The 13,304-nt window shown below is 44.4% G+C and overlaps 1 protein-coding gene across 4 annotated transcripts in view; it reads right to left on the bottom strand.

The window, feature by feature from the left end:
- LOC119400211 (uncharacterized) overlaps positions 1–13,080 on the bottom strand; it is a 30,814-nt gene extending 17,734 nt beyond the window's left edge. For all 4 annotated transcript variants that reach the window (XM_037667214.2, XM_037667215.2, XM_049418000.1 and 1 more), the window contains exons 1-5: positions 12,773–13,080; positions 7,294–7,581; positions 4,385–4,539; positions 2,544–2,706; positions 927–1,011 (exon numbers count right to left, since the gene is read on the bottom strand). In XM_037667214.2, the coding sequence (XP_037523142.1) occupies positions 927–1,011; positions 2,544–2,706; positions 4,385–4,539; positions 7,294–7,581; positions 12,773–12,887 (806 nt within the window). In that variant the 5' untranslated portion in view covers positions 12,888–13,080. The remainder of the gene's footprint in view (positions 1–926; positions 1,012–2,543; positions 2,707–4,384; positions 4,540–7,293; positions 7,582–12,772) is intronic.
- Positions 13,081–13,304: the final 224 nt, after the last annotated feature.

Below are 13,304 nucleotides of genomic sequence, written 5' to 3'. Positions count from 1 at the left end.
AAATGCAGCATACTGTGACATTTATTGTGAAGATTATTTAAGGGCTATGAGGACCGTTACACAGGAAACTGATACCAAGAACCCAGAATAGACACAGCAGAACTATTAAAGATAACGAGCTTTAGAGCGGCCTTCCCAACGTTCTCTTTTAGGGTATTGTTATGACTGCCATCAATGTATGAAACAGCAGTGAGCTCTTTGTAAGCCAAGGGTTTGGGACTAGCCGTGATGTTTACTTTCATGAGCTTCATAATGATTTCTTAAAGGGGCCCTGCAACGCTTTTCCAAGTAGCCATGGAATGGCTTCATTAAAGGAGCTGATCTCCTCATGAATCAACCACCGCAAATATTTTTAGAATCTGTCCAGTACGAGTGGAGTTACAAAGATTTGTCGCATGCTGCAACTGCTTGCTCTCTTCTCTCGTCCCCACAAAAGCGCTAGAAGCTAAGCAGGGAGGGGTGGCACGGGGGAAGAAGGTACGTCACGCGTGCCTCGTGACCCTGAACACTTTCTTTCTTTTTTTCTTCGAACGCGCAGCGTACTTTCAGTGGGATCGCGCGCAAGTGACGGCCTCTCGCGGCAGCTGCAGTAACTACCGAGCGCGCAATGTTGAAATCAGCCAATGGCAGTGACACCGTAAGCATAATTTTTGTCGAGAGAAGAGGAGGCGTTTTTTAGCTGACTGAGAATTTATTGTAAATCCCAAGCCGCGTGCTGCGCTATAGTGTTTGGCTCGCGTGTTCTTGGGAGCCTCAACTACCGATCGACAGCATTTTCTGACCACGCTGAAAAAGTGTTGCAGGGCCCCTTTAAGTGAACGCAACAGGAGTGCTTTGTAATAAAAAACCGATGTTCTATACTCTGGCAAGTGACAATGCACGAAACAGCCGAAGACAGACAATGCAGACAGTCTTGACTAACATACCTGCCATTGCAGGACACCTGCAGCGAGACGACATCACCACGGCGAAGCCAGATGTTGCCTTGGACGTTGACACCTGTTATAGGGTCTTAGAGGAAAAGTTGGAACGAAACGATTAGCCTTATTGTACACTTCCACAATGAATACCAACTCAGATGTACGCTGCTTTCATAAGACATGAGCACGGGAAAGATAAGGGAACACCCGATGCATTTGAGTACATTCAGCCCACATTATAAGCAAAGTCGCATGGCACAAAATGATTCCTGGGGTTTTACATTGCAAAACTACTACAGTAGACTCTCACTGAACGGAACATGAAAGGTCCGAGAAAATATGTTCCAGTTAACACGAATGCCATTTACTCAGAAAGAAACAGGGGTGCAAAATTCATGTACAGAACCAATCATATCAGAGGCATTTGTTCCATTACAGCAGCTGTTCCATTTAAGAGATTTCTGTTTACTGAGAGTCCGCTGTATACGATTATGAGGCATGCCATAGCCGAGGGCTTCAGATAACTTCGACAACTAGGGGTTCATTAACAAGCACCGACATCGCACAGTATGCAGGCATCTAACATTTCACCTTCACACCTGACACAAAAAATCATCCTTATTTCCTGTGCTTATTATAGGAATGTACTATTCCGACATGCTTCTACCAGCGAAAAATTTCGTTTACTTGACCATATTCGGTAATTACCTGTGTTAATGTTGGTTATATTTATGTAGACCTGTGGATCAAAATCTGAAATTAGCATCCACCAGTACAACATTACCCAAACATCCGAAAAATGAACATCGCACCGATATGTCTACATATTCACTTTTGGTTTCAAACTTATGATGTACTATGATCTCAATGCAATTTGTCCATGCAGGCCTGTTGCACAGTTATGATTAGTGTTATTTAGCTTCCATTTCACACCGCTGAAAATAGTAGTAACGTGCGGTGAGTGCTACTGCTCAAATCTCATTTATGTTCATTAACAAGCATGACTAAAACTTTGGAGTCTTTTCATATTCACTTCATCTTGTCTTAACACTACATCCAACAGGTTTCTCACACCATTTCAAAATGCAGCCGCCATAGCCAGGAATCAAACCCGCGGCCTTGTGCTTAGCTGCGTAACATCTTAGCCACTAAGTCACCACAGCGAATGCAAATACAGTTAAGTGCCTTTAAAACGAAGTGCTAGTTCGCTCGAAATACTTCGCCACACAAGTCACATTGTTGTAAAAATTGCGCACCGTAATGCTCTAAACATATCTGGAACATAAGGAATTTTTTGTGATACGAGTCATTTCATTATACAGTAGTTCATTAGAGAGGCATTCCACTGTAAACTCAGAACGGGTGGTCAGCCGGCTTCCTCAGAGAGGACACAGAGGCAGCAAACACAGAATCATCTTTACTTGTTGAAACGCACGGATGGACCGATTCCCCAGCAGCGAGCGAGTGTGAGCCGCGACCGTGCACAGGCCCACAGATGCTCATCGCTGCCTTTTGTTTTCTGTTCACACACAGACAGCACCTCCATAACCTCTCTCCGTTCTTAACGATTCCTAATTCACACAAGCCACAGCTGTGTCACGGGAGTTCATGTCGGGCACCCACCTTTGGGGGCGATGTTGCGCGTGAAGGAGCCGAGCTTGACCTGCGGAGACGTTGAGTTTGGCCTGGTTACAAGGGCTACCACGATGAGGTTCACGGTGTGGACGTTCGTGTCAGTGAAGTTTATGGTGTAGTAGGGAGCGTAATGAGACAGGCCGTAGTCCAGCTGAAACAAAAGTAATAATAAAAATTGTTGGGGTATTACATTTTTAAATTATTAGTAACATTGTAATTACCCAGTTGTAGTAAGTATTACAAAGCTGTCAGAAGCCATCATTATGTACACCTTAAATTATAGGCTATAATTCTTTTGCAGTGCGATACGTTCATGTTAAATATTGTATAAAAAACACAGCCAGAAATTCTTTTGTTCTACCTGCTTGGTTATGTCACCTTTTTCAGTGCTTGCATATGCGAATACATGTTCAGTACAGGATGCTTATCTTGCTAATTGATGAATAGTTGTCTAATTGTTGTCGTGCACATTTTTTTTCCAGATCCCAGACAAAGACAGCTTCACTGTAATATGAAATACCTGTTGGCGTTTTACGACGCAAAACCATTCACATGATTACGAGATACGGTGTAGTGGAGGGCTCCGGAAATTTCTACAATCTGGCATTCTTCAACGTGCACGTAACTACACAGGCCTCTAGTATTTTGCCTTCGTTGAAATGCGGCTGCAGTGGCTGGGATTCAATCCTGCGACGTTCAGGTCAGTAATCGCACACCATAACCACTAAACCACGGCGGTAGGTAAGAAAGACAAGTGGAAAACATCGTCATACAGGCGTTAACGTCAAAATGCTTGAAGCGATGCACATGTGGAGTCTAGCTAAGTAGAACTTGTCAAAACCACGGACTCTCCTTAACCCATATATGCCCAAACTCGAAAAAATTGACAAAACAAATATTTTTTTTCTTAAAAAGTGTACTTCTACCCTCAAAAGAAAGCACAGGTTCTTTATTTACTGCCAGGTAAACGCAACACTGTTTTTCAAGCCGTCCTATACATATAAGACACTGTGCATTAGGGGTGCTATGTGTGGGTGTGGTAAGCCTTGAAACATTTCACGTGCACACCGACATTGCACTTCTTCCTCTCCATGACGTCTTTTATACAAAGCACGCGTTTGCCCGGAGAAAGCGGTCGGCACGTGGCAGCATGAAAACCAAGCAATGTCTAGGCTTGCACACGTTGAGAATGAGGCCTGCTTGATGTGCTGTAGGTGGCGCTAGTCATCGGCTAAAGGAATAGCGATGTTTAGAGTGCATCAAAGAAGCGTCCTATATGTAGGACACTGGGCATATATGGGTTAAAGGGACGTTAAGGAGAAAGTTGATTTCACTAGTACAGTAAAACTCCCCTTAATATGTCTTTCATGGGACCGTGAAGAAAAATGCATCAGCCAGGAGACATATAGTGCAAACACACATTCAGGATTTGGAAGGGCAAAATGCTGTTAAATAATTGAACCAGTGACTTTCGGGTCAGCAGCCGAGCACCGTGACCACTATACCACTGAGGCAGACTTTGATTCAGAGTTTCACATAACTGTTCTGTTAAAACAAACAACTTTAGAATAGGGTACGCAAAGCTCTGCGTGAGCGTTTGTCGCCGCTGCGCATGCGTCGTACGCTATCATCTTCTGTACCCCCGCTAAGTGACGGAAATAGCGTATCCTACCTAATGAACGCTATCTCAGCATACCCTATTCTAAAACAGCCTAATTTCTTTGCCTAAACTGTACACCTGAGTCTGGCAGAAGGCATGCTGAACATATTTGAGCATGCTGCACACTTAGCTGATCACTTGATTTTCGTGGCTTCCTATTGGTGCTCACCTTCCAAGACAAGCTGTCGGACGAGTTGGTGAAGTAGCCGCTGGGATCGTGCAGCTCAAAAGTAAAGTTTGTCGTCCGGTTCGTGGACACGATCGTTTGGTCGTCCGGCAGCGTGTGGCCGTCCTGGGACACCACAATCCTTCCCACTATGTCCCCTGCGCCAGATCAATTTGATTTACTTAAGGTGCTTCATGCACCAAAAGCAAAATATGATAATGTGATAATACCACAATATGACAAAGAAAAATGGGGAAAAAACTGCTGCTGTTGAGTTCAATTGCATTGCCGATGTACTGACTTAATATGCAATTTGTTATTATGTTCAGTAATGTACACCTAAAACTGTCTTACCTTGTTTTTGTGTGCTGATTTTCATCATTTGAATGTACTAGTGTTTATGAAGATTAGGTGCTCAAAGTATATTGGAAACCTTTTAAACTTGCGATTGTTATAAGTGACTGTTTTTGTATTAATCCATGCTTACTGATTCTTGTTGTTATAATACCTACTTTCTTGTCTAGTTGTGTACTTTAAATATCTTTTGCCTCCTTCATTGTAATCCCCTCTACGTAATGCCTTCTTGGCTTTTAGGGTACCTGAATAAAAATACATGCCGTAGCAGAGGGACCGCCATTGCTTTTGACCTCAAGTAGCTTTAAGAGCTCTTTCGAGTGTAACTAAAAAGCAAAACTCAATGAAGGTTTCAGGCAGCAGCAGCACAATGCAGAAAAGACAGACACCTCGTAATATCTATAGTTCACTGATGACTACAACAAGTCAAACATGAACTGCATTTGCAATTGCAGTAGCTCTTTCGAGTGTAGCTAAAAAGCAAAACTCAATGGAGGTTTCAGACAGAAGAAGCACAATGCAGCAAAGACAAACACCTCGTTGATATCTATAGTTCACTGATGACTACGACAAGTCAAACATAAATTGCATTTCAAGGACACAAAAAAGAAGCATCTTGCACCAAGCTTTGAAAAGCCTCCAAACATTAAATGCTTTCAAATGTTAAATTCGGGCATTTTATGGGCCCAAACCACGACATGATCATGAGGTCGACCTTAGAGGGGGAATCCAGATTAATTTTGACCACTTGCGGAGTTCTTTAATAGACACCTAAAGGTAAGCACACAAGTGTAACTACATTTCACCCCCACTAAAATACAGCCGCAGTGGCGAGGTATCAAACTCGTTCCCTTTGCCTTGGCATTGCTACAGCTTAGCCACCAAGATACTACAGCGCGCATCATTGTAGGACGCTCCAACGTTTACTATGGACAAATACAGAAAGGACAAGTCACAAGTGCTTACTTCAACTGAAAGTTTACTGCGAGAGGTGCATACATATACAGGGTGTTTCAAGAAATGTGTCCAAAATACTAAAAAATCAGGAAAGGGCGATATTTGTTTGATGCCATCACAATTGCTCCTTCTGCAGCCGCAGGCATATCAAGATGGCTAAAGACATCATCTGGAGCAGTAATTAAGAAAAAATTATTAACTACCTAATTAGTGGAGTTAAGCGGTTATGTCCAACGGGAAAATTGAAGTCCTTCATGCGAGGAACCCATCGCAGTTTTGATATTTCGAAAAAGTGGCCTCTAGTAATAATTATGAAGCAATGAAATTCGCCCAAATTAGGCAGTGACACCGAAAACGAAATGCAGAAGAGCGCTACTGCGATATTCTTCTAAGACATCCGGAATGAGCGAGCGTCCTACACCTCTGCAATCGTTGTCTTTCTGGTCAGTGACGTCATTCTGGTCGTCTGCTTGTCGCACTCATCAGTGCTCCGGTTTTGCCGTTGAATTTGGTTGAAATTCATTATGCCACAATAATTACAAGAGCTCGCATTTTCTATATCCCAAAGCTGCAATGGGTTCTTCATATGAACTTCAATTCTCCCATTTGACATAACTGTTTAACTTCACTAATTAAAAAGTTAATGTAACCGTCTTAATTACTGTCCCACATGACGTCTTTAACCACCTTAAGATGCCTGCCGCTACAGAAAAATCATTTGTGAAGGGAGCGAGTAAATATCGCATTTCCCTGATTTTTGAGGATTTTAGACAATTTCTTAAACATGCAGTATAGGTACAAGGAAACAAACAAAACAAAAAAACCATGTGCCCATGTGCTCGAAACAAATTTTTAGTTGAGGTAAGCAATTCTCACTTGTCTTTTTTTTTTATCTGTCCTCAGCAAAGCTTTGCGCTACCTACACTGATGAATTATTACCAATTAGCCCAATCAAATTATCTGTTAAAAGGGTACTGACACAAAAATTTTGAGTATTTTGAGTTGTTTTCTTGCGTCAAATGAAAGACCAAGTCCTCCTCAAAAGCCTAGAATATGTACTGGCAAGCCTGAGTGCATTCTGAAAAATTAATTACAGCATATTCAAAGCTTGTTTAGGTTCCCACTGCACCCAGAGGTTACAACTTGGGATGAGCTTCTCGTAATGTGCTCAAGCTAGATGTGACATTTCCACGGTCGCCCCACTGCGTGCTCTGTTGGTGATGCACAAGCGGCCATATTGTATGTTTTGGTACCTGACGTCATCACAACTAGCCATACTCACCAGAATTGCCAGACTCACCATAATCATCAGAACTAGCCATACCATACTCACAACTAGCCATAAGTCACCAGAATTGAAGCTGTAGCCTGATGTCACGCTAGTACAGATGTCAGTGGGTGCACCATGCAAAAGTTGACTTTAATATCAAAATGAGATATCTCAGCAGCGTTTATTGAGTTTCACACTTACTCAGAGCCATTTCTGTATACAGGAGATTTGTGTGACGGAGTAATCTTTGAAAATGGGTGTCGGTACCCCTAGAGTAACAGCGCACAATTATTGAATTCCAACCGTGTGATTTTCACAACAGCATACTCACGGGTAAGCAGAAACTTGCAGGAACCCTCCGCTATCTTGTGCTTTGAGAATAAGTACTGCTTGAGCACAGTGACTGTCATGAGGTACTCGCCCGGCTGGTGCCTGTAAGCGAGGAAGGCCATTGGCAGTGTGGCCTCCGTTCCGTTGGTGATCGTAACGGGCCCTCCCCCTGATGGCACGTTGTGCTGGAAGACATAGTAGAGCGTGGGGTACTCCGCACCGATCAACTGCGCCCGGAACGTGATGGTCGAGTCCAGTATGGCAGGCCCGTCATTGGTGACGTTCACCTCTGCATTGATCACAGGGAAGCGAAGTGTACATGACAACAGTGCAGCAATATTTATTTATTTTACAAGTGAAATTAAGGTTGCGTGAAATTAAACATACTGCGCTGTGTATGTTACCATTTTACTTTGTCCGTGTTGTTTTGCGCTACTTTAATAATGGAATATTACCAACTCGCCCAGCAAGACGTCCTTCTAAATCAATCATGTTGTTAAGTAAAGTTAACTTCACATTCATACTTTTTGATGACTCGCCTGGTACATTTCTCTTTCTTTCTCGTTTTAGTTCTCCTGATGTCAGTTCGACTGTGTTAAATTTTTAACACAGTTACATTATGTGCACTAACCGTGTTAATTCACTTCTAGTACACCGATGATCTGCATCTTTACAATGGATGCTTTAATTGCTCTTCTATTTAAGATTTTGGAGGTATTTTGTATTCATTGTCATGCATATTTAATTAGGTAAAATATGCCACTGAAGCTACCCTGTTATTGCATTTGTACACAGAATCATAATCATTCTTGCGTCATCATCGCCCATCATCATCATTTTCCAACCACCGCGCCGCACCTCTCGCGCAGCTCATGCCAAGAGCTCAAGGCACAAGCCAGTAAGAATGCGCTCACGGTTCTGGCCTGTCTGGACGCTGCAGCCACCGCCACTCCTCTTCGTCTGTTCGCCTTCTCAATAAAGTGGTGAGCACGGTGCGGCCACGTCAGCCACCGTCACATCTCTCTCTCGCTCGCTAAAATCATATCAACAGCACCTCTGCTCTAAACCTGTATACAGAAAACTCCATGTACAAGATTGGACCGATAAGTAACCACACAGGCTAACGGTCCAAATATTTTGCTACCATTTTTTTTATTGAATGATTGAATCAACACTGGTGGATTGATTGATTGATTGATTGATTACGTGGGGGGCTTCAGGAGCGCCTGACACCATAGCAAGGTACAGCACCACGCTTGGTGTCATTTTCAGGGTTCAATTCTGTATTCATTTATCACATTTAGGGTTGTTCCAGAGTTACCATATACAAAGCTCGATTCCGTATTTACGACATACGGGAGTCAGTTCCGTATTTGCCGTATTCAGTACTACTGTGCTTGAAGTTGTCAATTCTTTGCTTTCGTGCTGCGACATGCTAGCCCCCCCTGGTTAGTTCAGATGGTAGAGCGATGACAGAGGAAAAGCGTTGGTCTCAGGTTCGAATCCCAGACCAAGAAGAATTTTTCGGCAACTGGGAAGCTTTCATTTTTGCTGATATATATCATCGTCCGGGACCTGTTCTCCTTCAAAATATGAAACACTTGCTTAGCAGGGCTTAGTACTTCGGTTGACTAACTTTCTTAACGATTCAACATTCAACACAGCAAAACAGGAGTGTCACACACGACATACTTCAGCAAAGCCTAATTAAACGTACGAGGCAACACGAAGGTGAACAAAGTACAGTAAACAAAACAAAGTAGACAAACTGGAGAACAACCACGTCAGAGAGCGCACTAACTGCACACAAGCTTCCATTACTCACCACCGAAGTCATTCAAGCTCTTCCCGTCAGCAACGTCTCAAGACAATGGGAAATGACGGCAGCATAGTCGTTTTCTTTTTACTATTCATGCCGCTGCTGCGTATCTTTTCTTGTTTATTTTTTTTGTACTCTATCAAGCATTCTCCAGCATTGTACACCGAGGTTACCAAGAAGAAGAGTAGTGCCTCGCACAAATGCAAAAGTAGAGAATGCAGGCGAAGGAAGCAACAGTGGCTGCCGGTGCAAACAGCTGTTGCCCTCGGCTGTAAGGACGCAGGAGAGCTTCCATTCATTTAGGACGGGGAAAAAGCTTGAGGACGCTTCAGCTTTGCCTTCGAGAGTAGAACGTGTTAGGGTGATTGGACCCCGTTAACATGGTTTTCTCCTTCACTTGCCTGGCTTCACATCTCAGTGGTCAACTCAACCGTGTTGCAAGGAACGTCTGTGCACGTAACATTGCCTACTTGAAACTCTCCTAGAATGCATGCCTACTGCAAGTACAGTTGCGGAGTGCCCACTATGCCATAGTTCGTCCTATTGGGAATCAGTAAAGTACCCACTACGCACATGTAAGGCAATACGAGCAGCTGCAGACCTTGTTGATGCTGTTGCTGATGATTGTGATTAACTATGCCTCGGCGCTTTGTTATGGGTGGGCCTTTAAACGACTCGCCCGTCGTTCAATTCACATAATGTGATGCTTGATGCAATACTACCCTTCTGTCACGCAATATCAGACCCATTAACAGGAGTCCTCTCTTCATATGATGCAATTTCTGCGAAACGCTATTGTGTTAAAACTGTGAGGTGGTGGGTTATGAGAAATGCATACTTTTGCCATCAAAGTTGTTTTTCATTTGTTCATCACAGAGTTGACGGTAGGAGTCGAAATGTCCCATTGCCGGCTGCTGATAGGGGACTTGCGATTCTGACGTTGACATGCTCCTTTTGCATAAACCAGAATTCGCGAGCAAAGGAAAATGTGAGCTTCTTGAATCCTATTTCACTTTTTAAGCGAAGGTTTCATAGCTCACAGATTTCGGTGGCAGCATCATAGGTGAAAAACTCAGCACCAGCGAGCCTACGGAAATGCGGCGCTTGGAGATGCACCGGTCACATGCATGTTTGTATGCACCATTTTCAAGTAATCGATGGGTTTGTCGGTGATAAGCCTTTCTGATATACCAATCTGATCTTTTATAGAGGTGACTTGTCATTTATATTGCCCCATTTCATTGTTGCCTAGATATCAACCCACAATCGTCACTGCCTGTGGCAACTGAAGTGTTGTGCTGCTAAGCACGTGGATGAACATCCAATTCCTGGTATGGATGAAAGAAATAGTTAGAAGGGTGCACTGCGAAAGAAAGAAAAGTGGTACGTCAGGCACACAGATGCCCATCTTCACTAGCCTCCTGGTTTGTTCAAACAAGAGGAGTGGAGGCAGTTAGCAAAAACAGGCGAGACTGTGAAAGTATACAGTGAATCTTTGTCGTTTTTCATTTCTTAGTTTTTTGTCCCCATTTTAAGAACTCGAAGGGCCTGTTTACCTTGAAGGAAAGCAGATGATTTTTCAAGGGCTCGTTTATCTTTGTTAGACACAATATTAATGAGAACTAACAGTTCTCATTAATATTCTGTTTACCTTGAGTTATTCAAAGGGAGCTACACAAGCTTTGATGGCACAAACTTACAAATATGTTGCAGAGGTACTACCGTTCGTAATGTGGATGGCTAGAACAAACTGGCTACCCCATTGAAGGCCACACCGTCACGTTCATCATTACACTCAACATGCATCAACCATCCACGATCATTAAACTTTCGGAGGCTTATTATATTAGGCAGCGAGGCACTACTACTGTCACAAGCATTGAGATTGCCGCTGCAGATTCATTTGCCAGTTGGCATGTAGTGTAAATGTGGCAAACTGCAAAGACATTGCGGACAACACGGTTGCCATTTGCTTGTTGTAGCCTATGTGCCAGAGCCCATACTATATTTCCTTAGTTATCGGTTGCGGTCCATTCTTAGAGCCACGTGATCTCGCTTTCAGATAGTTCTGACACACACAAAGTAAACGAATAACCAGGATGTTGTTTTTGTGATGGAAGCGAGTGCTACAATCTCTCGAACCTCTTGTTCCGACACGAGTCAAACATTTATGTTTGTTTGACAGCACGCAAGCTAGTTTGCAGAGGCCACGACAAGCTGATGAAAAGCTTGCATCGAGCACAGAGTTTACACACGGTTATCTTTTTTTTGCCAGTCTTTCCCGAGCGCTTGTTACTCGAGTTATCTCTGCTCCAAAGTCAATTAACAGATAACAGTAAGAACAGCCAATGACATGACGCACACCCAAATGAAGGATGTGCCATGATTTTAGCGTTAGCTTTACAAACAGCAAACTTAAGCTTGCCTTGCAAAGAAAAAAATGTTGTAATTGACATGATAAGGTCCTCACGTGGCAAGCCTTGATTTTGGCCATAATGTGAAGCCCCCAATCAATCTGCAAGGGCCGGAATACCACATCAATCTTTTTAAAATGTTGTGACAGCTGATGAACAGGGCTGTTTGAAAGCGAGCACAAAACTGCGGAAGCCGCTGAGTTATGAGAAGTAATCTGGCAACCTCAGATAACTAGCAACTGGGTTTACGGTTGCATGTGGATACGTTTCCTGGGCCTAGCAGGGTACGGAACGTCCATCTGGGAGGCAGAGCACGCTCTGATTCGTTATCGGCGATTTTCTAAGCCAGACAAGCGCATCACGAGGCGGTGCGAACGACTCCCAACTTCAGCTGGACGCCTCCTACAGGGCGCCTGCAGTCAGCTGTCATCACATTGCGCGTAGCTAGGATTACAACGCCCGATCTCAGCGTAGTAATCACGTAGTCGAAAGCTAAACTTCATTCTCAACCGCCTGTGTCCACTTCCCGAGTAGAGACAACCGCTCAGAACCGTAAGCGGCTCGTAATGCTTTTTAAAACGAAAAAGCGGCATGCGTCAAATCACGTAGAGGACACGAAAACATGGACGCGCGCTAGGGTTGTCTTGAGATATGACTGCGTCGCTCGTGTAATAATAATAATTGTTTGGGTTTAACGTAGCACAACCACGATATGCTTATGAGGGACGGCGTAGTGGAGGGCTCCGCGGTTCTCAACTAAATCTAAGTACTACACAGGCCTGAATCATTGCGAAGCTGGTGTGCACGCACAAACGGCATAACACAATCGTGCTGCATAACATCTGCGGCGTCGTCAGTAATGCTACGCCTCCTCCCAGTGAACTGTCAGCTCGTTACACCTGCAGCACGAACGTCATAAACAAAAGCAAGCGTGCAGTTTCGAGCTGGGCTAAGTGCGATGACACACGCTTGTCCGCAAGCTACAACAAAACGCACGCTACAACGAGTTGTATCCTAAGCAAACGAACACGGCAAAAGGTGTCAACTGCACGCAACGCAGCCAGGAAAAGAAAGAAACGATGCAAGCCCCATGTTTACGTGGGTTGTTGACTCTCATGCCCCCCAGGAAAGGAATGCTATCGCGCGGCGCGTCAGAGCAATGGTCAGAGAGCCGTAGTGACGTCAGAGCGCATTCACGGAGAATGTAATTAGAGTTGTAAACTAAGAAGCAGGTTCGGCTGACTTACCCAGCGCTTCCGCGGCCGCTGACAACACCCACAGCAACGTCGCAGTTGACAACAGCAACCACTGCCGTTGGCAATGAAACGACGGTGGCCGTAAGAACGATCCGGAGTCGCTCATTTTTGTTATCACGGAGAGACGCCACGCCGACTCACACGCTTTCCGAGTTTGCCGCGTAGCCCTTTCGCTAACATGGGCTCTTCGTAGTTGTTAAACTACGCCGCGGTAGCATATTTCCATAAATCTTCCCACTTTCGTGTCCGCAACCGAAGTCATCCGTGTCGTGTCCACTGCTTGCTTGCGCACCCCACTGTTACCAGGCTGCGCGCGCGTTTGCCGTTGAGTGCGGCGCTGCTTCTAAGCGCGCTTCCGAGATCTTTACTCTTCGGCGGCTTGAGTGATCGTTGCCTCCGAGACTAGCGCAGATAAACGACGCTAGGGCGCTGTCGTCGCCACCGTACCCCTACACCGTACAGGGCGTAGGGGTTCATGCGGGTCGCTCCCACGTCGGGTATTTGGAAATACTCCGGTCTAAGT

This window comes from Rhipicephalus sanguineus, chromosome 7 (assembly GCF_013339695.2).
Source record: "Rhipicephalus sanguineus isolate Rsan-2018 chromosome 7, BIME_Rsan_1.4, whole genome shotgun sequence".
NCBI classification, from domain to species: domain Eukaryota; kingdom Metazoa; phylum Arthropoda; class Arachnida; order Ixodida; family Ixodidae; genus Rhipicephalus; species Rhipicephalus sanguineus.
The sequence above is the reverse complement of the archived record's forward strand: the minus strand, read 5'-3'. Positions and strand labels throughout refer to the sequence as shown.